The sequence below is a fragment of the Pygocentrus nattereri genome, chromosome 21 (assembly GCF_015220715.1).
Source record: "Pygocentrus nattereri isolate fPygNat1 chromosome 21, fPygNat1.pri, whole genome shotgun sequence".
NCBI classification, from domain to species: Eukaryota; Metazoa; Chordata; class Actinopteri; order Characiformes; family Serrasalmidae; genus Pygocentrus; species Pygocentrus nattereri.
Window position 1 is genome coordinate 22,155,629 of NC_051231.1, and position 21,175 is coordinate 22,176,803.

General features: G+C 38.3%; 1 protein-coding gene across 1 annotated transcript in view; it reads right to left on the reverse strand.

Moving 5' to 3' along the window:
* Nucleotides 1-21,175, reverse strand: part of mdfi (MyoD family inhibitor) — a 68,142-nt gene that overhangs the window by 21,164 nt on the left and 25,803 nt on the right. Inside the window, exon 3 of the mRNA XM_017694731.2 lies at nucleotides 15,026-15,169. Coding sequence (XP_017550220.1) covers nucleotides 15,026-15,169 — 144 coding nt within the window. The remainder of the gene's footprint in view (nucleotides 1-15,025; nucleotides 15,170-21,175) is intronic.

The window sequence follows — 21,175 nt, forward strand, 5'->3', positions numbered from 1 at the left end:
GACAATTGCAACAATGGCTATTATTTTATAATGACATTGTATGTCCTTATAAATCCTTGCTTTAATTGACTGTAATTTTGACTGCACCTACTCATTGTTTTGTGTTTTGTGGATTTTAAGCTACATCATGACAAATTAATTAAAACTTCATCTAAAAAAATTATATTTTTTAAATGTTCTATAACCCCTTTTGTATCAAAATACTAAATACCAAACACTGTTTGGACTACTAGGTCTACAAGAAAGTCCAAAAAGATCTGCCTTTGTCTGCAGAATTCCAGCAGAGGGAGCTCTGGCTGGTTTTAGTCATCAAAGAAAACTGCAAAGAATCACGTGTTTGTTTCAACCTTTCATTATTCTATTTTCAGGAGTTCAACACAGATTTCAATAAAACTAAAACACCCCAAACTAATATCTCAGATTGCAGAATTTTTTTTAAATTAAAGCCTACGGTAAGTAGATGCTACAAGACTATGCTGCTCCTTTGGCCCAAACCAGCTCGCCTTTTCAAACACTGATGGTATCCTCATTGTACGTGGGATCTACATTAAGTGCATCCTTATGTTTGAAAACAAATCATATAAAACAATTTGAAAAAAAAACTTTTGCCCACAAACTGAGCAAATACCACAAAAAAGATGAACACTATGAAGCAAACATTAGCCTACAAGTTATGTCCTAATCCTGTATGTCTTGAGTTACATGAGTTGGGACAGAGATTTTTGGTTTGAAAAAATGTCTAAAAATGAAATGCACACATCCCTGTATGCATAAAGCCAGAGTGCAGAGTCACAGTCAAAGGTCAGATTGCCTTCAGACAGAGAAAAAGTTCATGAGGAAGAGTTCTAATGCTCTTTGTGATGTACGCTGACAACAGAGCCAGATAACTTAAAACAGAGCAGTGGGAAGAGAGAGAAAGGAGTGATTGATGATGAAGGAAAGACAAGGAATGGGCCAGTAAGATCATCAGAGAGTGCTAAAACGTCACAGTTAGATCAGTTTGTGCGTAGACACATGCTTGAGTATTGAGGAATCTGTTGAGTTTTATTGACTGTTTCTAGCAACCCATAAGCACTGGAACACAAACGCTGAAGAATTTTCATTACGGTGATGACTCTTCAATTTGATTATTTCTCAGCAATAAAGTAATTCATTAAAGCAATGTGCAGTAAATTCCTTTGCGCCTACATTGTTGCAGCCAATTGCTTCAAAACATTGCTATTATTAGTGCTGCAAATCAATGACTCGAAGATACACCCCATAATTCAGTTACACGACTGTTTTATTACGGCTGCATCCAGACTTTAGAGTGATGAAATCCAGCCTGCAGTGACAGTGTTACTGGTTAGCGAGACAAACTTAGAAATGACCTAATGCATGTTAGGAAAAAGTGCACCTCCTTTACGTCAGAAAACAGCAGGATTTCTGGAAAGAGGCTGAGTAAATACTGATAAATAGAAACAACAGATGCAGATAGAGACAAGCCTCTAAAAGTGTACTTTTGCCTAGTCACTGCAGCACATTAGCTAGCACGTGACATATGTTAAACTGAGCAGTGAGTTCTCAGTGTAACAGGACGTAGTGTATTGTTAATTCCTAGTTGATGTACTAGAACCAACAGAAAGTAAAGTGTGTTTGTACTAAGTGCCGACCAGCAGGCATACATAATGGAAGGTAGGAGCCAGTAGAGGAAGCATCAATGAGCCAATAGGCATGCGTTTTTCAAAATCTAGACTGCTGATTGGCTATCTAAATTACATTCTGCATCTATGCTATTAACATCAGCGCATCTCAATTAGTCTGTGGTTTGTTGCGGTCAGTAAATATACTGACTTCTAGCACCTCATGTTCATTTCTAGTTTAAACTCAAATCAAATCAAATCAAATCAAATTTATTTGTATAGCGCTTTTTACAACGGATGTTGTCACAAAGCATCTTTTCAGAATTTCAGAAAAGACAAAGCTTTAACAGGAGTGTAAAAATGTACAAGACCCCCCCGGTGGGCAAGCCAGGGGCAACAGTGGGAAGGAAAAACTCCCTCAGAACTGAGGAAGAAACCTTGGGAGGAACCAGGCTCACCAGGGGGGACCCATCCTCCTCTGGTCAAACTACCTACAAGTGATTATACTACTAATATTAAGCAGTAGTATTGGTATTTAGGAATAGCTAGGAGTCTATGAGAACATCAGTGTAGGGTGGGCAGCTAGTCTAAGGCAGGTGGTGGCAGCTGGTCTGAAGTGGTTAGCAGGAGGGCTCGGCAGCTGTGAGCAGCGGGATGACAGCACCAGCCTCTCAGTTTACTATAATTCCCTGTGTCCATGGACCCCTGGATCTGCTGCCTTTATCTAGGGGGGAACATTACCTACCAAAAGCTAAACTGAACAAGTGAGTTTTCAGCCTCGTCTTAAAGATTGAGACTGTGTCTGAGTCCCGAACAGTTTCTGGAAGATCATTCCAGAGTTTGGGGGCTTTATAAGAAAAAGCTCTTCCCCCAGCTGCAGCCTTATGAATTCTGGGGACTATTATTAAGCCAGCACTCTGCGATCTGAGTGGTCGTGATGGCTCATAATGAGAAACAAGGTCTTGTAAGTACACGGTAACAAGACCATGTAGGGCTTTATAAGTCAATAATAGGATTTTACAATCAATACGGAATTTAATAGGCAGCCAATGAAGTGATGATAGCACTGGACTAATATGATCAAAACCACATCCTCTTTTGGTTTCTAAATAAAATCAAGAACTGAGACCAAAGCAAATTATGAGTGGTTGGTATAGTGTGGTGGGTGACACCTCTGCTTTCTATGCTATAGACTGGGGTTCAATCCCCACCCTACACTTTACCAATAAGAGTCCTTGGGCAAGACTCCTAACACTACCTTCACCTACCTGTGTAAAATGATCAAATTGTAAATCGCTCTGGATAAGAGTGTCAGCCAAATGCCATAAATGTAAACATAAATGAGCTGACCATCTGAAAACCACAAATTGCCTGAGTGGCACTGTGGTGGAGTACCCACCTCGTATCCATGAAGGCCAAAAAAGGCCTGAAGATATGGGGAGATAAATATATGATGATTTGCAAGAAATCACAGAAGATCTGCTCATTTAGTTCATTACTATATCTGTTGATGTAACTTCCACAACATATAGTGCATCAATAAAATGCAGCTAATACAAAGTAATTCATGCAAATCCTAAATCTAATGTTAATTGATATATTCTCTTGTACTGGCTGTGGGTGGCAAGCAGCAGCAGCACCGCAGACAAAGTTTACTTTCAGTTACTTTTACCTGCCACAATAAAAGGAAGTATAAAACATAGTGGGTAAAGTGGAGCATTAAGATTACAGATTATAGAGACCCCCCTGACACCAGGCCTGCTAAAGATTTTATAACAACTCAGAATCTGAGTAGTTTTTGACCATAAGATAAATTTAGCATGCTAACATTTGCTGCTAACCTACCAACTGCTAAACTTACAAAATTCCAGGTTCTAGATAGTAAAGTACATAGTATATAGTGTAAGAATATAGTGTATGGTCCTCAAATTGGTAGGATCAGTGTTAACTAACTCTCTCTCTCGCTTTCATTCTCTCTCTCTCTCAACAGCATTTAACAGCTTTCATTGCGCTTTGTTCTCAGGCACTTTGTCAGAGGCAGTTTGCCCAGACATCCAGCCCCCATGACATCATCACTCCAGACTTGTGCATCTGGTCCATGTGGAATGTGATCTGACCTCAGCGACTCAGCATGTTAGTCTACTTCAGAGTCAGACACCCAATCAATAACTGACTTTGTCAACAAAACTTTCCTCAATTTCACTGACCTGTTACATAACAAAGTGATGCTCTCTCTCTCTCTATACATATGTATAGAGAGAGAGAGAGAGCATCACTTATATATACACACATGTATATATATATATATATATATATTGCTGTTTTCAGAACAAAACCTCATATCTCCATTTTCAATATTTTTCAGTTTTTGACATAATTTGAAAATACATGTGGCCCTTTACATACAAATGACATGGAAAAAAATCTGGTTCCAATGGCTTACATTAAAAGTAAAGGGTGTTTTTTTCTTATCCTGTAAAATTGCTGTTTTGAAGATACAAGGTTTTGATCAGACAACAGCGATATATATATATATATATATATATATATATATATATATATATATATATATATGTGTGTGTGTGTGTGTGTGTGTGTGTGTGTATGTATGTATGTATAAATTCTTGCACATTTAAACCAAGTAATTTAAATCAATTCAACTGAATGCATTACTTTTTTCAAAACCTGCAAATATAGATAAATAAGCAATAATGAGCAAATTTATTTTAACTGAATTGTTTCAGTGAGCCAAATGCCCAATTCCCTGATTCTCAAGACAACTTCTATGTGTACAATCACATTTGTTTCAGTGAGTGAACTAATTGTCCACTACTTATACTCACTAAACGTAGCTAGGAGAGGCTAGGTAATGAAAGGCAAAAAAGCTTATTCAAAAAAGATATTTGGACTACATTTTTTTAGATTAGGATTTTATGAGGTTAAATTATGAAAGATTAATATTTCAACTGTAAAAGCCTTCAGCCTACAGCATAAACATTGCTACAAAGCGAATTGATTCAATAGAGTTTGTGAAACTTGCGTAAAAGAAATTATTCGTTCATGAGCTGGATGTTGCTTACAAGCTAGCAAGTAAATGGGCCTATAAAGGAAGGCCCTCCCTGTAAATGCAATGATGCAATGGTGTTCACTGTTTTACGAGCTCCGAACAGACACATCTCACGGGCCTATCGGTGCGAGAAACCATATGAAACCGGACAGTCCTGCTGGGGTGTTTTTTTTTAGGGAGAGGGCAACAGTCCATGCCTTTACGCAATTATAGCCATGCACGAAACCAACAGCTCCCTAAACACAGGAACCACCTAAAATCCACAGAAGTCATAATTATTATCAGTTTATTTAATTAATTTATATAATTAATTACGTGAATCATTTCTCAGTTGTAACTTACTAACCGAAATGGAGTAAATATAGAAATTGCAAAGACAGATTCTAAACTTTCACCACATTTGTGTTCATGAGTAGAAAAGGAGGCATTTTATATGGTGATCTGAATTTGATGAAAAGTTAGTGTTGTGTATACAGTCTTATTTTAATGAAAAAAAAAACCTTTACATTTTTTCCATGTTTTTGTCACATTCTACATACTCAAGTATGTTTGGAGGAAAGGAATCTATTTTTACCCAGTTCATGTAAGGCCCTTCACAAGCTATTACTATTTCTCCTTCTCTTTCTGGGTTTAATTTCATTCTGTTCAGTTGTGTTAACTCCTGGGCTGCTTTACTGTTTTTGCTAACTTTCATATTGGAGCTTTAGCATTTTTCTTTTAGACCAAAATCATCTCCAAAAGAGAAAAATAGCAGTTTATTTCACTTCCTTCGTTCTAGATGTGCTAATAAGTTTTTCTATAAGTTTTTCTAGTAAGTTCTATAGGGAACCCACAAATTGGGCAGTTTTTGTTCTGATACTTTCACTACTGTTTAAGTTGTTTTTACTAGGCTTTTGAAATAGTGAGATATTTTCTCAAAATATTGACTTAGCATCTTGAAATAATGTTCTCAAGATAATGACTTATTTTCTTGAAATATTGACTTAATAGTTCAAAAATAATGATTTACTTTCTTGGAATTTAATAACTCATTACTTTGACATAATTAGAAAATAAGTCATCATTTTGAGAAAATCCCGCTGCCAGAAACAGAAGGAATGGGCTTCCATAGTACAAGCTACGTTTCCCACCTCTGCTCCTTTGAAAAGGCATGATGAGTCTTTGCATGTACTTACACTTGGCAACCAAACTGATAGTCTGGCCTATGGAATCTATGGAAGTGGCTTTAGTGGATTCTTGTGGGTGACACTGGCTGCGCTTCATGCTGAAGGAGTAGAAGAGAGGGAGAGGAGAGGCTGGCACCTTCAGGAAGAGGCATCATGTGCACAGGCGCCTTGTTATCAGCTCAGTTGTTCCCTCTCACCCTTTACTTGCCAATGCACTCAAAGCATAGCCAACCCATATACACGTCCCACACCCCACCTCTAGCCTTCTGGGGCTGATCACTTTCCACACGCCTCTCCCTCAAACTGCTCCAAATTGCCTCATTAAACACCAGCCTTTCAGACTTTTCAGCTCTGCATGCCTCCATATGGAGCCATATCTTCTACAGGCTGTAGTTTGACACTTGTAACCATTAAGTAACTACTTTTGTTTACAGCCAAATCTGGTTTCCACACCAACTCGACTGTTGCTGGTCTCTCAGATGGCCTGTGCAGGTCCGATTTTGGAGGCGCTAAGGGAAACAGCAGGTTTTTAAGCGTCATGCCTGCATATGTTGGTCATTACTGCCACGCCAGAGCCTTATGAGTAAGTAAATAATCAGTAGCTGGGGTCTGCAGTGTGTCAGCACACAAGCTTTGACTGGACAACCACAACATGACCTCACCAGCCACACATGCAGTCAGGGCACTGACCGCCCAGTGGACTCTTGTGAATGAACACACACACAGAGCAGCACGTTGGTGGGCGCCTGAACACAACAACAGACAAACACATACAAATACACTTAAAGAGGCTGAAATTGAATTAACAGTCGGCCACTGCTGGACATGTCCAAAAAATGCTAAATCTTTGTTTTAATGAAGATACATACACACCACAGTGAAGACGAGTATTAGTGCTGCCAATAATAGCATTAGCATTAAAGTAAACCAAGAATGAGACCATGGAAATCAATGCAACGTAGCTTTATCAATGCAACAAAGTTTATACTGAGAAAAAGCAGCCAGTCTAAAGCCTTTTCTCAAGAGACTAAGACAAATACTAATGGTACTTCCAGCAATGTTACTAGCCTACTAGACATGTTTGTGAAGAGCTAGTCAGCTGATACCAAATGTGATTAACTCAACAGATGATGGTGAAAGTTTTATTCCATTAAACCTATACAGAGATTGTGTAAAATACACTTGAGTTTAATGTTTATCAGCACACTATGCTGCATTCTATGTGGTGTACCTATGCTTTGTATTATCTACCATGTGGTGTGACACTACGTAAGACAGCACTGCACAGCGTGTTTGGTGTGTGGTGATCTTTAGAGTAGGTACACACACATATGTTTATATGTATATTAAATGTAAGCATCTCTATGTAATCATAACATGCCTCAAGTATTGTCATATATTGTTTTATATATCATATCTATCATCACTGTCCAAAGACAAACATCTCCTTTACATTGTGTGAAATTTTCATAATGAATGGACCAACATAAATGCTTCAAAATTACTTGGAATAAAATTTCCTTACACTAACATGCTTTGAAAGTGAAGAATGTTTTTGCCTTATCCTGTAAAGTTACTCATTTGGAGATGTAATTATGTAAGCACCTATATGTAATAATATGCCCCATATGTAAAGCCGCATTTTATTAGTCCTCAAATTGTAGGTTAGCCATGTTCTTCTCTGATTTCTGAACTGAAAATGTACAAAAACAAACACACAAACAGATTTTCTTGTAATGAAGCAGGAGGTCCACTTAACAAATCTCTCACTGTTATTGTTTAACAAAACATAACTGAAACCCAACCCAAAACCCAAAAGAAGGTTATGAGCTCTCTCATTTGTTAGGACTTCAGAAGCTGAACAGAAGTCCTAAAGTGTCAGATTAATCACTACCATAAATAGGAGCTGACAGTGGAATCAATCAATCATGTCTTGTTCGACAAACAGTGGGACCATCATCTTCATCATCACCACCACCATCATCATCATCATCATCTTAGTCCAGACAGGGTCACGGCAGGGTGGGACCAATTTTGTGGACTAACAAAAAAACACTCTAGGCCTTCAGGATGTAAATGACCACAAATACGAGTGGTAGCCTGGACCAGTGTATTTCAGTCAGTTGTTAGTAATGGAAAACAGTAGCAAGTCTATATCAGGGCACTTTACTGAAAGAGTGCAAGAAGGAAAGATCTAAACTGAGCCTCTACTGTTACAGGCTTCAAATGTTCACATTTCATCTAAAATGGCCAAGAAATGTTCATGTGAACCTTAGCACTTACAACCCCAATTCCAATGAAGTTGGAACATTGAGTAAAACATAAATAAAAACAGAATACAATGATTTGCAAATCCTTTTCAACCTATATTCAATTGAATACACTACAAAGACAAGATATTTAATGTTCAAACAGATAAACTTTATTGTTCTTTGCAAATATTCACTCATTTTGAATTTGATGCCTGCAACACATTCCAAAGAAGTTGGAACAGCGGCAACAAAAAAACTGGAAAAGTTGAGGAATGCTCAAAAAACACCTGTTTGGAACATTCCACAGGCGAACAGGTTAATTGGAAACACGTGAGTGTCATGATTGGGTATAAAGGGAGCATCCCTGAAAGGCTCAGTCGTTCACAAGCAAGGATGGAGCAAGGTTCACCACTTTGTGAAAAACTGCGTGAGCAAATGGTCCAACAGTTTAAGAACAACGTTTCTCAACATGCAATTGCAAGGAATTTAGGGATTTCATCATCTACAGTCCATCATATCATCAAGATTCAGAGAACCTGGAAAAATCTCTGCAAGTAAGTGGCAAGGCAGAAAACCAACATTGAATGCCCGTGACCTTCGATCCCTCAGGCAGCACTGCATAAAAAACCGACATCATTCTGTAACGGATATTATCACATGGGCTCGGGAACACTTCAGGAAACCATTGTCAGTGAACACAGTTCGTCGCTCCATCTACAAGTGCAAGTTAAAACTTTGCCATGCAAAGCGAAAACCATATATCAACAACACACAGAAACGCCGCTGGCTTCTCTGGGCTCGAGCTCACCTGAGATGGACTGATGCAAAGTGGAAAAGTGTCCTGTGGTCTGACGAGTCCACATTTCAAAATGCTTTTGGAAATCATGGACGTTGTGTCCTCCAGGCCAAAGAGGAAAAGGACTGTTCGGATTGTTACCAGCGCAAAGTTCAAAAGCCAGTATCTCTGATGGTCTGGGGGTGTGTTAATGCCCATGGCCTGGGTAACTTGCACATCTGTGAAGGCACCATTAATGCTGAAAGGTACATACAGGTTTTGGAGCAACATATGCTGCCATCCAAGCAATGTCTTTTTCAAGGACGTCCTGCTTATTTCAGCAAGACAATGCCAAGCCACATTCTGCATGTGTTACAACAGCGTGGCTTCATAGTAAAAGAGTGTGGGTACTATACTGGCCTGCCTGCAGTCCAGACCTGTCTCCCATTGAAAATGTGTGGCGCATTATGAAGTGCAATATACAACAACAGAGACCCCGGACAGCTGATCAACTGAAGTTGTACATCAAGCAAGAATGGGAAAGAATTCCACCTACAAAGCTTCAACAATTAGTGTCCTCAGTTCCCAAACGCTTACTGAGTGTTGTTAAAAGGAAAGGTAAACAATAGAGTTTATCTGTTTGAACATTAAATATCTTGTCTTTGTAGTGTATTCAATTGAATATAGGTTGGAAAGAATTTGCAAATCATCATATTCTGTTTTTATTTATGTTTTACACAACATCCCAACTTCATTGGAATTGGGGTTGTACATGCAATAAAAACCTATAAGGGCACTAGTAGGAGCTAGTGTTATCACAGAGGTGAAACTAAAGTTCAGATCTAACAACCACTGTTCAGCACAGAATACCACACAATTATATGTTAACACAAGCATCCAAAACCCACTTGAGATAAATTTGTCAAATAAAGTAGACAGCATGTGTGTCCTGTATGTGTAATTTGAGGGTAACATAGCATGCAATGGATGTTTAGATCAGCTGTTTGCCAGTTGAACAAAAATGTGTTTAAATATGTTGTTTATGTACCACCAATGTAACGTAAGTACAAATTACACAGATGTCAAAAATCTTTTAATATAAGCATATGTATTAACAAAAGCTAGTAAAAGTCTCAAATGTGTAAAAATCAAAACAAATACTTAAGTACATACATGTACTTAACTCATGTAATAACGGACAAAATGAACCACTGCATGTACGGCTAACTTCAGGTCTCTGCGTCTTATTGGATTTAGTGAAACATGTCAGTTTGCATGTCTTGTAAGCAATCCAAAATGCTGCAAACAATCATCTGAAGCTCCAAAGAATTGCCTTTGACTTATACCTTGAATCGACAGAGGCCTGTTCGTACTTCCCTGTGTCTGAAAAGCTAAGCCTGTATGTAATTGGTCCAAATCCAGCTGAACAAATGAATTGCAACATTTTATAGGCTGAAGCTAAAAGCAAGCATAGAACATTCAACTCGAAAAATAATGCGTTCTTATGAGAGCGGAGAGAGTGATCATCGCTGACTGCCAACAGCGCAACACCATAACTCACCTGCAGCTGTTGTTACGGCAACGTCCTAACAGCGGTGGTTAACACCAAAAACATTCAGTCTCGATTTTCAGCATTTGGAAAGCTCTGTGGCTGAGGACAGGGCTCAAAACACGTTTCAGCTGATGGGTCATGATGACGGCATGGCTTCTTGCCAAAGCACAGTCTGAGTGGGTGTGAGAATGTCAGCATCTGATGACTTTGCTTTATTTGTTTTTGTGTGGTTGAGATATGGTGCATGTCTTGGATTCGCATTTGCGAGATAGATCAAATAGAGAATGAGTAACAGAAGATACATACAGCAATGCTAGATAATAAACAATGTAAGTGTGTGCAGATGTGTTTGTTTTTTGTACAATTTCAGTACAAAAATGGCCCAACTTCTAGGAAAAAATGTGAAAAAAAAACTAGCTAACCTACATTGTCAGCACCAGTTAGGACTTTAAATAGGTGTCATTTTTCACAAAAGCTACGTTTCATTTCATGTATACAGTCTCAGGCAGCTGAAAAATGATTTTAAACTATTTATATCAGCAGCAACGCTGTATAACGTCAGAAAAAATACAGACAAACGTAAATACAGCAAAATGATTTCTTTGTTTAAAAAAGTTAATAAAACATTGGCTAGAAGAATACAGTTCAATACTCCACAGCACACCTGATATAATTTCATGAAGGACTATTTAGTTGCAGTAGGTACTGGATGACAACTACTATTACTAGGCTTCCTGAAAGAGGAATTCCACCATTTTTTCAAAATTTCTACATAATTAAGCAAAGTCATTCAAAGTGGTTTGATGAGAACCGGTTCACTGTACAGAAATGTATCAGCTCAGATATTTTTACAATGATGGGGGTAGGAACCAGGGGCTGTGATCCTTACAATGTAAATGTAGCCATTTTTCATACTATCCCAAACCATCAGGAGTGTTTTTATATTCAATGTTAACAATGGTAAAATAGTAGTATATTTACAAAAATAAGTTAAATGTAATTCTCATAAAAATCTTAAGTTCTCAAATCTTCTCTTAGCAAAGTCTTAAGAAATTATTACTCTCTGAAAATCTTAATAATTTTCATATGTGTATAGGGTACTGACCATGTAGATTACTGGTATATTACACTTCACAGATTAATAAAAATTATACCATATTTCCATTTACCAGTTGTTCAGTTTAACCTCTTAAATGGGCAGTTTTATCACACACTTCTATAAAATAAGAATAGCTCAGTCAGTTTGTATTAAAGTCTTAGTATGTAATAAGTATGTAATTTATATTAAAAAGCCTTAGCATGTAATAATCCTGGGATTTTAAGGAGTTAATCACAGTCTGCATTCAAGAACAGCAAAATTAAGATCAAATCAAACCAAGTGTTTAAACAAAAAGAAAATGCAACAACAGCTGTAAGTGATGGTGGAGGGAATAGCCAACAAGAACATTTTTCCTTTGTCTATTTAAAAAAATTATATGTTGTTATTAAGAGAAATGTTAAGAAAGAAATGAAGAAAATTCAAGATGTTTTTGAAGAATAATAATGGAACATTTTTGAAGAATTTCTTTCTTAAGACACTTTTGTGAATCCGGCCTCAGAATGTCTCCTCTCTTATTTTCTCTTCTGATAAAATGATGAGGCCAAATTTAATCTGTAATGTATTTTTTGAAATAAATTGTACACTGGGTAACAGTTATTAGTTTATATTACAGAAAAGTTCTTTAAAATATATAACATAGTTTATAGGGTTGTGGAGCTAAATCTTGGGGGAAAGAAGTCCTCCCAAAGAAGAGGTAAAAGGGCCCATTTGGCATATTGACTAAAAACATTATTAACTTAGATTTTCATCAGAAAAGCACAACGTTTTTCACTAGTTTCATTGGTTAGATAGCTTTAGGATTACATGCCAACTTAGTGATTGTTATAATGGTTGTTATGAAGTAGGCAACACATGGTTAAATGTGAGTTTTTCAGCGAATGAGGGCAAAATGTCCCTTCACCCTTCACCTTTCTTCTAGATTTTTTCAGTGTTATAACTGCAAAATGTGCTACTCTTCCAGATTATTTCCAAATCATTACACGAAACTCATGCACAGATGGTTTAACTTTGTACGTTTGCACAATTGGATATTTCTGTCTTAATTGACTTAGTAAAAAATGCCATTTTAGTTTTTTATAAATTATGTTGTTAGCTGTGTATTTCTCCCTGTGGACTAGTAGGCTAGTGTTTGAGTAGTTTGAGCATGTTACTTTTGGATGGACATTTGGTCGGTATGGATATCAGCCAATACTCTTCAATTAGTTTCAGTATTTGCACAGATGTCAGAAAAGAAAAACTGGATCATATCAACTCAATAATAAACTGTGTGTGTGTGTGTGTGTGTTATGTTCGCATCTTGACCTAATTCCTGAAGGTAAGTGGGTGTGATGGCCTGTACCAGCAGTAAGGGTATGACTCAGTAACATAACCTTATCCTCCATCCACCCTTCATTCAGAATGCTTAGTCACAGTCTACTGCAGACCTAAACCCATCCAGCCTGTACACACACACACACACACACACACACAAAGGACTGTCTGAGTGTCACTCAGCTCCATAATGATACCTCAGTCTTAGTGTCTACAAAGCAGTAAACAGCATAGATCAGTCAAGGCACTCACTCAATGCCACACTATTCAAAACACAAGATCACATTCATTCAGCCTTTCTCTGCATTCTCAACACCATATACATAGACCTATATGAACCAAGTGTAGAGGTGTGTTTTCACATTATATTGCTCTGCATAAACCTTTGTGAATCTTCAGTGTTTAGTCTCAGTCCATTACTGACAGACACCAGTCTGGCTAACTAAGACTTTGTAAAGTAAAAACATAAAATTACATGTCTGATGCCTCAGATATTGTTTGACAATAGTTTTACAATAGTTCAGAGGTTGTTTGGACAGTAAAATTTGGCTATATTTGTGCTATAGACATTGCAACCCCTACTTCAAATAAATACACTGTAAACTGTTGACTACATAGAGTCCTGACCTGGTCAGATTTCATATTTTGTACACTGAGATGTAAACAAAGTCATTCATGTGTTAAAGTCAGTTATGTGAAACAGCGCATTGTAGAGAAACTAACACTTAAACGTTATGTTGACTTTCTGAGTGAAGTTAACATAGCCTCTGCAGGGTCCACATGTCTGCACATTTTAATACACAGTTGTTGTTTATTTGGTGAAATTAACATATTGTGAGTAATATGTGAGTGCCATACTTTTTCAAATTTAGCCGCTTTCTGCAGGGCAGATATTGGCCATGGGCAGAATGAAAATTGACCTGGTTTTTATTAGTTAATATAATCAAATAAAACATTTTCCCCTGTACATTTATTATGACAGATTGTCAGATTAAGTAGGACACTGTTGGCTTTCTGTGAGTGAAATGTGCTCATGTGTTGAGCTGCTAGCAAGCAATGAGGGATGAAAGAGGAGGGGTGCAAACCCCCTGCTGTGAAAACAATTCACACTTTTCCAAAAAGAGGGCTGTTTCAAAAACAGTCAGTGCAGCTGTAGCTGCAGCTTTCTTGATAATAAAAAATTGCAACAATAAAAAATAGCATTTAAACACAATTAAAAAAAAATTCTAAGTGTACAAAGACAAAAATTGGTTTGAATTCTATTTTTGTAATGATACAACAACACATTTCCAACAAAACATAAAACATAAAAAGTTAAAGAAAAAAATGTATCACTCACCTCTATACAAGCTTTTATGGCTGCTGTGAAATAGGGTTAAAAGGCCTCTACATAATGTAATAGCTCTATACCATCTTAAGTTGTACATCCAAGCACAGATCATTCACCTTTTATCAGGACCAGCGTAAGTTCACATAGGAATGTAGTAAGAACCATAACACACTACGACAACCTCAACAGACTAGAAAGAGGGGTAAAGTGATTGCTTGGAGCAGGTCTATGTGGGTGTCTAAAGGACCAGTCAAATATACACGTTGTTACCCATTACAGTGACAGAGAATCAGCTCACCCTTTCTAACCTCTTAATTTGCAAGGGCCTGTATGTGGATCTTAACAACAGTTCTTCACTCTCTTAACTACATAACTCACATAATAGTATTATAACAGTTAGTGAATTCTCTCGAAAGGAATACAATTATTTTGATTTTACCAAGGTGTAATATTTAAAATGACTTTGTGTCCCACTGCCACAAGTACTGATGCAATTTTATGAGGTTGAGTACAAGTAAATGAGCACTGTATTAAGTCGATACCCAGTACCAGCATCAGTATCGATGCATCCCTATTTAAGATTAATAATAAAACTACAGTTTAAAGCACTGATTTCAAGGTCCCTTGATCAGTACTGCCTCTGAAACACATCTAACCCTAGTATGATGCTTCAGTCACTTTAACCCTAATCTCCACAACATTGAGTCATTTCTCCAGACAAAATGAGCATATTTACAGCAAAACAGGTGAACCTGGCTGGGCCTTTGCACTGTTCAGTCTCAATACATAAAGGCCTAATGTGAGAGACATTCTGGGTAGAGTAGTCCTGCAGATCTGACTGCTGAACTTACATGTTATGCTTTTGCTGGGCGTGCTGCTGAAGTCCAGCTGTGACAGGCTGTTGTTGTTGTTGCCATTGTCTGCTTCGGATGTTTTCTCAGCAGTGGGAGGCGTGGGGGGCTCCTGTGCTTGATTCTCACTGCTTCCATCTCCACCTAACAGTTAAGCACAGACAGACCGAGAACTGTTACAGAAAACCTTCAGGTATTAGGTTTAGGTAGTTTGCAGTTGCTTATCCTATTAATGTTTTTTACCCATATCCTATATTAGTTAAGCAGCAAGAAAACAGACTTAAACAATGGAGTCTGGCAACAGGGTGCTCCTTCCGTTTTGCACATACAGTATAAAAGGCCACACTAATGAAATAGGAGTGCTTCAATGTAAGCAATGTAATGTCACTGTGCTACAAGCTACAAAGTCAGCTGTTATAGCAAATGCTATGTCATTTCACCTGAAAAATGTCATGATACAATCCACTGTCACAATCTATGACACAAACCAATGTCACCTGACAAAGCTGACATCAAAGTTATCAAAAGCTTGTGGAATTAGCCATTATGAATGCTTATGTAGTTTTAAGGCAGTTGTCATGACACGCTTATGTGCCATTCAGCTTTATGAACACAACTCTACAGTAAAGTGTTACTAAATCATCAGCACTGTTCATCATCTAAAGCTTCCAAACTTTTTACAAATGACTTACACCTGTGAAGTTGCATAGTGATACCATATTGAAACCATTTTAGACGTTTATTTGAGTGTAAATCACACTTTTATCATTATCACAACATGAATTTCCATGATATACACATCTTTTAGAGCTGGATTGACAGGATCAAATAATCTCATATGTGCAGTGTCCAAGTGACGGAATTAGATTAGCGGGAACAACTGCTTCCCTGCAGTGGGCTTGAACCCTGAGCTCCTGTCAGAAAAGCAAGTAACTTAAGCATTTGCCAAAACAGGCAGTTACAAAAGATGTGTGCACAGCCCAGAAACTACACTGTCCTGAACTACTAGATTGTAAACATGCTTTAAATTTGATTCTCATCCTCCGTGTTGTGTGTATAGAGCAGTAATCGCTACTGTCACAAAAAATATGCATCATCATAAGGAGCTTTTTAAGGAACTAATGCTGCATTATGTAAGAGTCAGGAGAAATAAGAACACAGTAAAATATGCTGTGCATGTGCCACTGCAGGTTGCCCTGTGAAGCCTGAAATAAGAAGTAAAAAATCAGAGGTATTTGGTTGGATTTCGGGGGAATTTTAGACCATTTCGTATGCCTTTATGTTTCAATGACATATGCATTGCATGCAAATAGCTTTTGACGCTTTATAAGATCAGTGACGTTGTGTTCAGCCTTACAATATGCTTGCAATTCTCATGTAAGTAGCTACCATTGCTTCATTACTACCATTACATCCAGTCTGAGGCATGTTGCTTCTAAAATCAACATTGCAAAACAGCTTTATCAAACTTTGCTTTCATATCCATATCGTGCAGCCCTAAACATCTAGAACATTTTACCAGGGTGGCATCTGGTCCCCAGTCAGATTTTAAAAGAGGCACTGACCACCCCAGCCACCCCAGCCATCCCTTTAAAACTGTGCATGGCTCTAAAGTTTCTGTAACAGAACTGGTCTGAATACAGAAAGCTTTGATTCCACACTGGTAGTATAAATAAAGGAAGCAGATAGTGAGCTTGGCTTTTTAGCCTGGCTTTGTCTTAATCTTCCAAGTCCAAATAGGAACTGAACTGGTAACTGGCTTGTGCAAGACATTTCTGCAAGATCATCACTTTGTGGGCACAATGGTACATGCTTATACATGTGTGTGTGTGTGTGTAGGAGAAAGTGCACTGTGTTTGTGTATTTTCAAAGAAGCATTCATACACTCCAGTGTGTGTGTGTGTGTGTGTGTGTGTGTGTGTGTGTGTGTGTGTGTGGGCGTGCGTGTGTTTTATACACAAATGCTGGAGCCAAGCGGTCTCATTATGCGGGCCGGTAATTACACAGAGATGTCTGAGAGAGGCAGAGTCAGGCAGACTTCAAAGCCGGGCAGGTTTAGACCTCAGTGAGCAGAAAGAAAGAGAGAGAGAAAAAGTGGAGAGGAAATGAGGGAAGAGCGCAGGATATAAAATAAGAGGACAGAAAAGGAGAGTGAAAGACAGGAGAGGAGCAAACATGGGAGAAAAAGAAATTTAACAATAAACATATAGCACTGTGCTATATGCTAGAGCTGCCTTTGGGCTTTGGAGTAGACCTGGATAGATACTGCAGTCAGTATATCTGAGACTTGGCTGTGTTTACGTTTTTTCAAATGGGAAAGACTTTTAAATGGGACAGTCTTTGACTGTGTTGCAGTAAAAATGCACCACTACCATCACCACTATTACTACTTGAGAGAAGAAGAGAAGAATAAAGAGAAGCAACAATGAGAGCAGAGGGAAACAGGAAAAGCAGAGATGATGAGAAAATACTTTCTCTAGATAGACAAAGCACTTCTTGTAAGTCGCTCTGGATAAGAGTGTCTGCTAAATGCTGTAAATGTAGATGTAAATGAGAAAAGGAGAAACAAGATGGAAAGAGAAAAGAGATGAAATGATGAAAAAGGAGAAAAACAATGGGAGGAGAAACAAGATGAAATCAGGAGAGTATAGGAGAAATTTTGAGATAAAAGGGAAAACAGGCAAAAAGAGATGAAATGATGAGAAGAGAGCTAAAGAAAAAGAGGAGAAACAAGAAGAGGAAAGCAGATGAGAAAAGATAACTGGTGAAAGGAGAGCAGAAGAATAATGGAGAAATAAGAGGAGAACAGAAGAGGACTGACTCAGTGATAGAAGACCAGAAGAGAAAACAAGATAATCGAGATGAGAAACGATGAGAGGAGAACAGAAAAGAGAAGGAACAAAAGTCAATGAGAAAAGAAGAGAAACAAAAGGAGAAAACAGAGAAGAGCAGAAATGATGAGTTGATGAGTTGGAAGGAAAAATGGTAAAAGAGGAGAACTAAAGAGAAAAGAAGAAAAAAAAGGAGAGGAGAAAACCTCTGAAGAGGAGAGAAAGAGCTTCACTCACCTGTCTGTCTTTGTCTCTCTCTCTCCTCTCGTTATCTGTCTGTCTGTCTTTCTCTCCCCTCTCTCTTTGTCTGTCTTTCTGTCTGTCTGTCTGTCTGTCTCTCTCTCTCTCATTCTCTCTCTCTCTCTCTCTCTCTCTCTGCCCAAATGGAAGGCAGCTGGGCTTTATTTGCTGTCTGATAAACACACTGGATGGCCCTGTGGAACGCTGCTGCTCTCCCCTCTGTTTATTTGCTTTAGCCACTTGCGTTCGCTGTCTCCTGTTTTTCTTCCCCGGCTCTTGGCAGGCTTCACTCGTTTTTCTCATGTCTTTTCTGGGTGAGGGATATCTTTTTGGGGAATTTGTTTCTTTTTTTCTTTAAGCTTTTCTGAGGTCGAGGACAGGAAGGGCACTTTTTTCAAAGGGCCAGTGGCAGCACAGGAGAGAGGTCAGAGAGAGAGAGAGAGAGAGAGAGGAGAAAGAGTTGAGAGAGAGGGAAACAAACAGTGTTGTACGAAATAAAGGAAAGGGTTTTTAACAAGCATGTTAACTCGTTCTAAATGCCTTCTCAGGTTTTTTAACATTCATTTTCAAAACAATTGACATAGATTTCATAGAAAAATGCAACTGTTTAATGTATAACTGTGCAAAAGAAAAGGAAAACAGTGACACCATCAGCATTTGTGTGAATTATGTAGTTAGTTGTTACCTCAGCTTTTTGCTTTTTGTCAATACTCACTGAAAAAAGGTAAGAATAGTGGACAAACAGTGACAAACAGGCCAGAGACAGCATTTGTCAGTAGAGTGATGTGTACTATATGTATAAAATGTCAGACTTGCCAACTGAAGTGTTTAAAAAAAATTATAATACATTGAATGTTATAGTATGTTGGTGGGTTGGACTTACATTCTGTTGTGCAAAAGCCATGACTGATGATCTGGTCTATAACTGTTTTATCTGAATTTCACTGAATATTTCAGCTCAGGCCTGCTCTCCTCTTTGACACACTATATCCTCTGACTGATGTATATTCAGGTGTCATTTTGGACAATGTTGCCTTCCACCACTCTCAACTCCACTGCAATGAATCTCTAGTGAAACTACACAGACGTAAAGACTGTGATGGTCTTAGACTTTGGACAGTGGACACAATGAAGGCTGAAACCTGCACTATGTTTTTGTCAGTGTTTATTGAGTGACTGAAGGAATTTACTCTCCTGATTGTGAGTAGTGTTTGATTAGGAACGTTTACTTTTGTGTTGTGTTATTTTGGCCAGAAAACCTGTTTAGTATCATGTGTTAACAAACAGAAACCAAGGCAGAATCAAGTGAGAGAGGGAGAGACAGAGAGAGAAGGGGAGAGGAGAGATGAAGGAAAGTTGAAGGAGAGAAAGATAAGAGAATGAGTGAGCAAGAGAGAGATGAAAGTGAGTTTAGAGAGAAAAACAGAACAAGAATTGAAAGAGAGTCAAAAGAGAAGTAGTTGAAAGAAAATGTGGAGATACCAAGAGACAATGAGAGAAAGGGAGAAATGGACAGTTCATAAAAAGAAAGAGAGAGAAACAGAGCGAACGAGAGAAAGAAAGAAAAAGAAAGCTGAACGTGAGAAAGAGCTGAGAAAGAGAAAGACAGAGAAATAAATGAGAGGGAGAGAGTTGAAGGAGAAAGCTGAGACGGAAAGAGCAACCGAGAGAGAGATAGAGAGAGAGAGAGAGAGAGAGAGAGAGAGAGAGAGAGAGAGAGAGAGAGAGAAAGAACTGAAAATGAGAAAGTGTTGAGAGAGAAAAAGAGATGAAAGAAAGAAAAAGAGTTGAAAGAACGAGAGTTGAAAGAAAGAAAAAGATGAGATAGAGGGAGTAAGAAAAGCAGAAAGGTAAATGACAAAAAGATTGTTCCAATAGAGAAAAAGTTGAGAGGGGAACAGCAAACAAGAGAGAAAATAGCTGAAAGTGAGAGAAAGAGTTGAAAGAAAAGGAGAGAAAGAGTTGAAAGAAAGTAAACATTGAGATAGCAAAAAGAGAGAGAGAGCTGAGAAAGAGAAAGAGAGAAACAGAGAGAGTTAAAAGTAAAAGACGTTAAGAGAAAAACAAAGAAAGAGAGAAATGTAGAGAAAGAGTGAGTGATTGAGATAGATAGACAGACAGACAGACAGACAGACAGACAGATAGATAGATAGATAGATAGATAGATAGATAGATAGATAGATAGATAGATTAAGTGAGAGAGAGAGAGAGAGAGAGAGAGAGAGAGAGAGGGCCAGTTGGTGGTTGAGGTTCTAGAAGAATACGGAACAGACAGATGTAGCTGATGACAGCATGATAACCAGACACTACGACACTATCCCCCCTTTTTTCTTCCTCAAGCCATTTTCACCTTTCAGCAGACGCACACGGCTCGTTACCAAGACGACTTATGATGAGCTTCCTCCACCGTTTCCCCTGCCAAGCCTCCAACAACAGCCTGATTGTCCGAGGCTAAGCTCATGCCTCAGTGACCCCTAGAAAAGTCTCCACTCCTCAACAGCAGCGAGAACAACAAACAGAGTTAGAGCTATGAGGCTCACTGTTTTTATGCACTGGCAGAAATTTCCTCAGAAGCCTCCAGTGCTGCTGAGTGCATGGCACAGACCATAAGCCCCGAGTTTAAATTGAGCTAAATGGCTACGTCTCCTCTGGGTGTCTGTGCGCTGATTAGGGGGGTGTAGTGGCATCTGGATGAACGCTGCTGGTGCCCAGCGCACATGTGGCAGCAGCTGCTGACGTGCAGAACTGAGAGCCACAACAAGCTCAGACAACTCAGGCTCTGCTGAATTTGCACAAACTAATTGTAGACATAACAAAAACATCTTCAGAAAAATAACTTCAATTATAAAGTATAAACATTCTTAGCTTTAATGCATGTTAATATAATGTGATTAATTCCTTTTAAACTCTACTCAACGATGATTACCCAACGCAAAGAGCTTCCATTTTCATGATGTAAACAAATAAGGTTTTAATATGACGGTTCGGGATGGTACACTATTATTCACATCATACATGTATAAAAACACAATTCTATAGCGACTGCACAGCATCAAGGACCAAAAAGTGCCTCCACTGC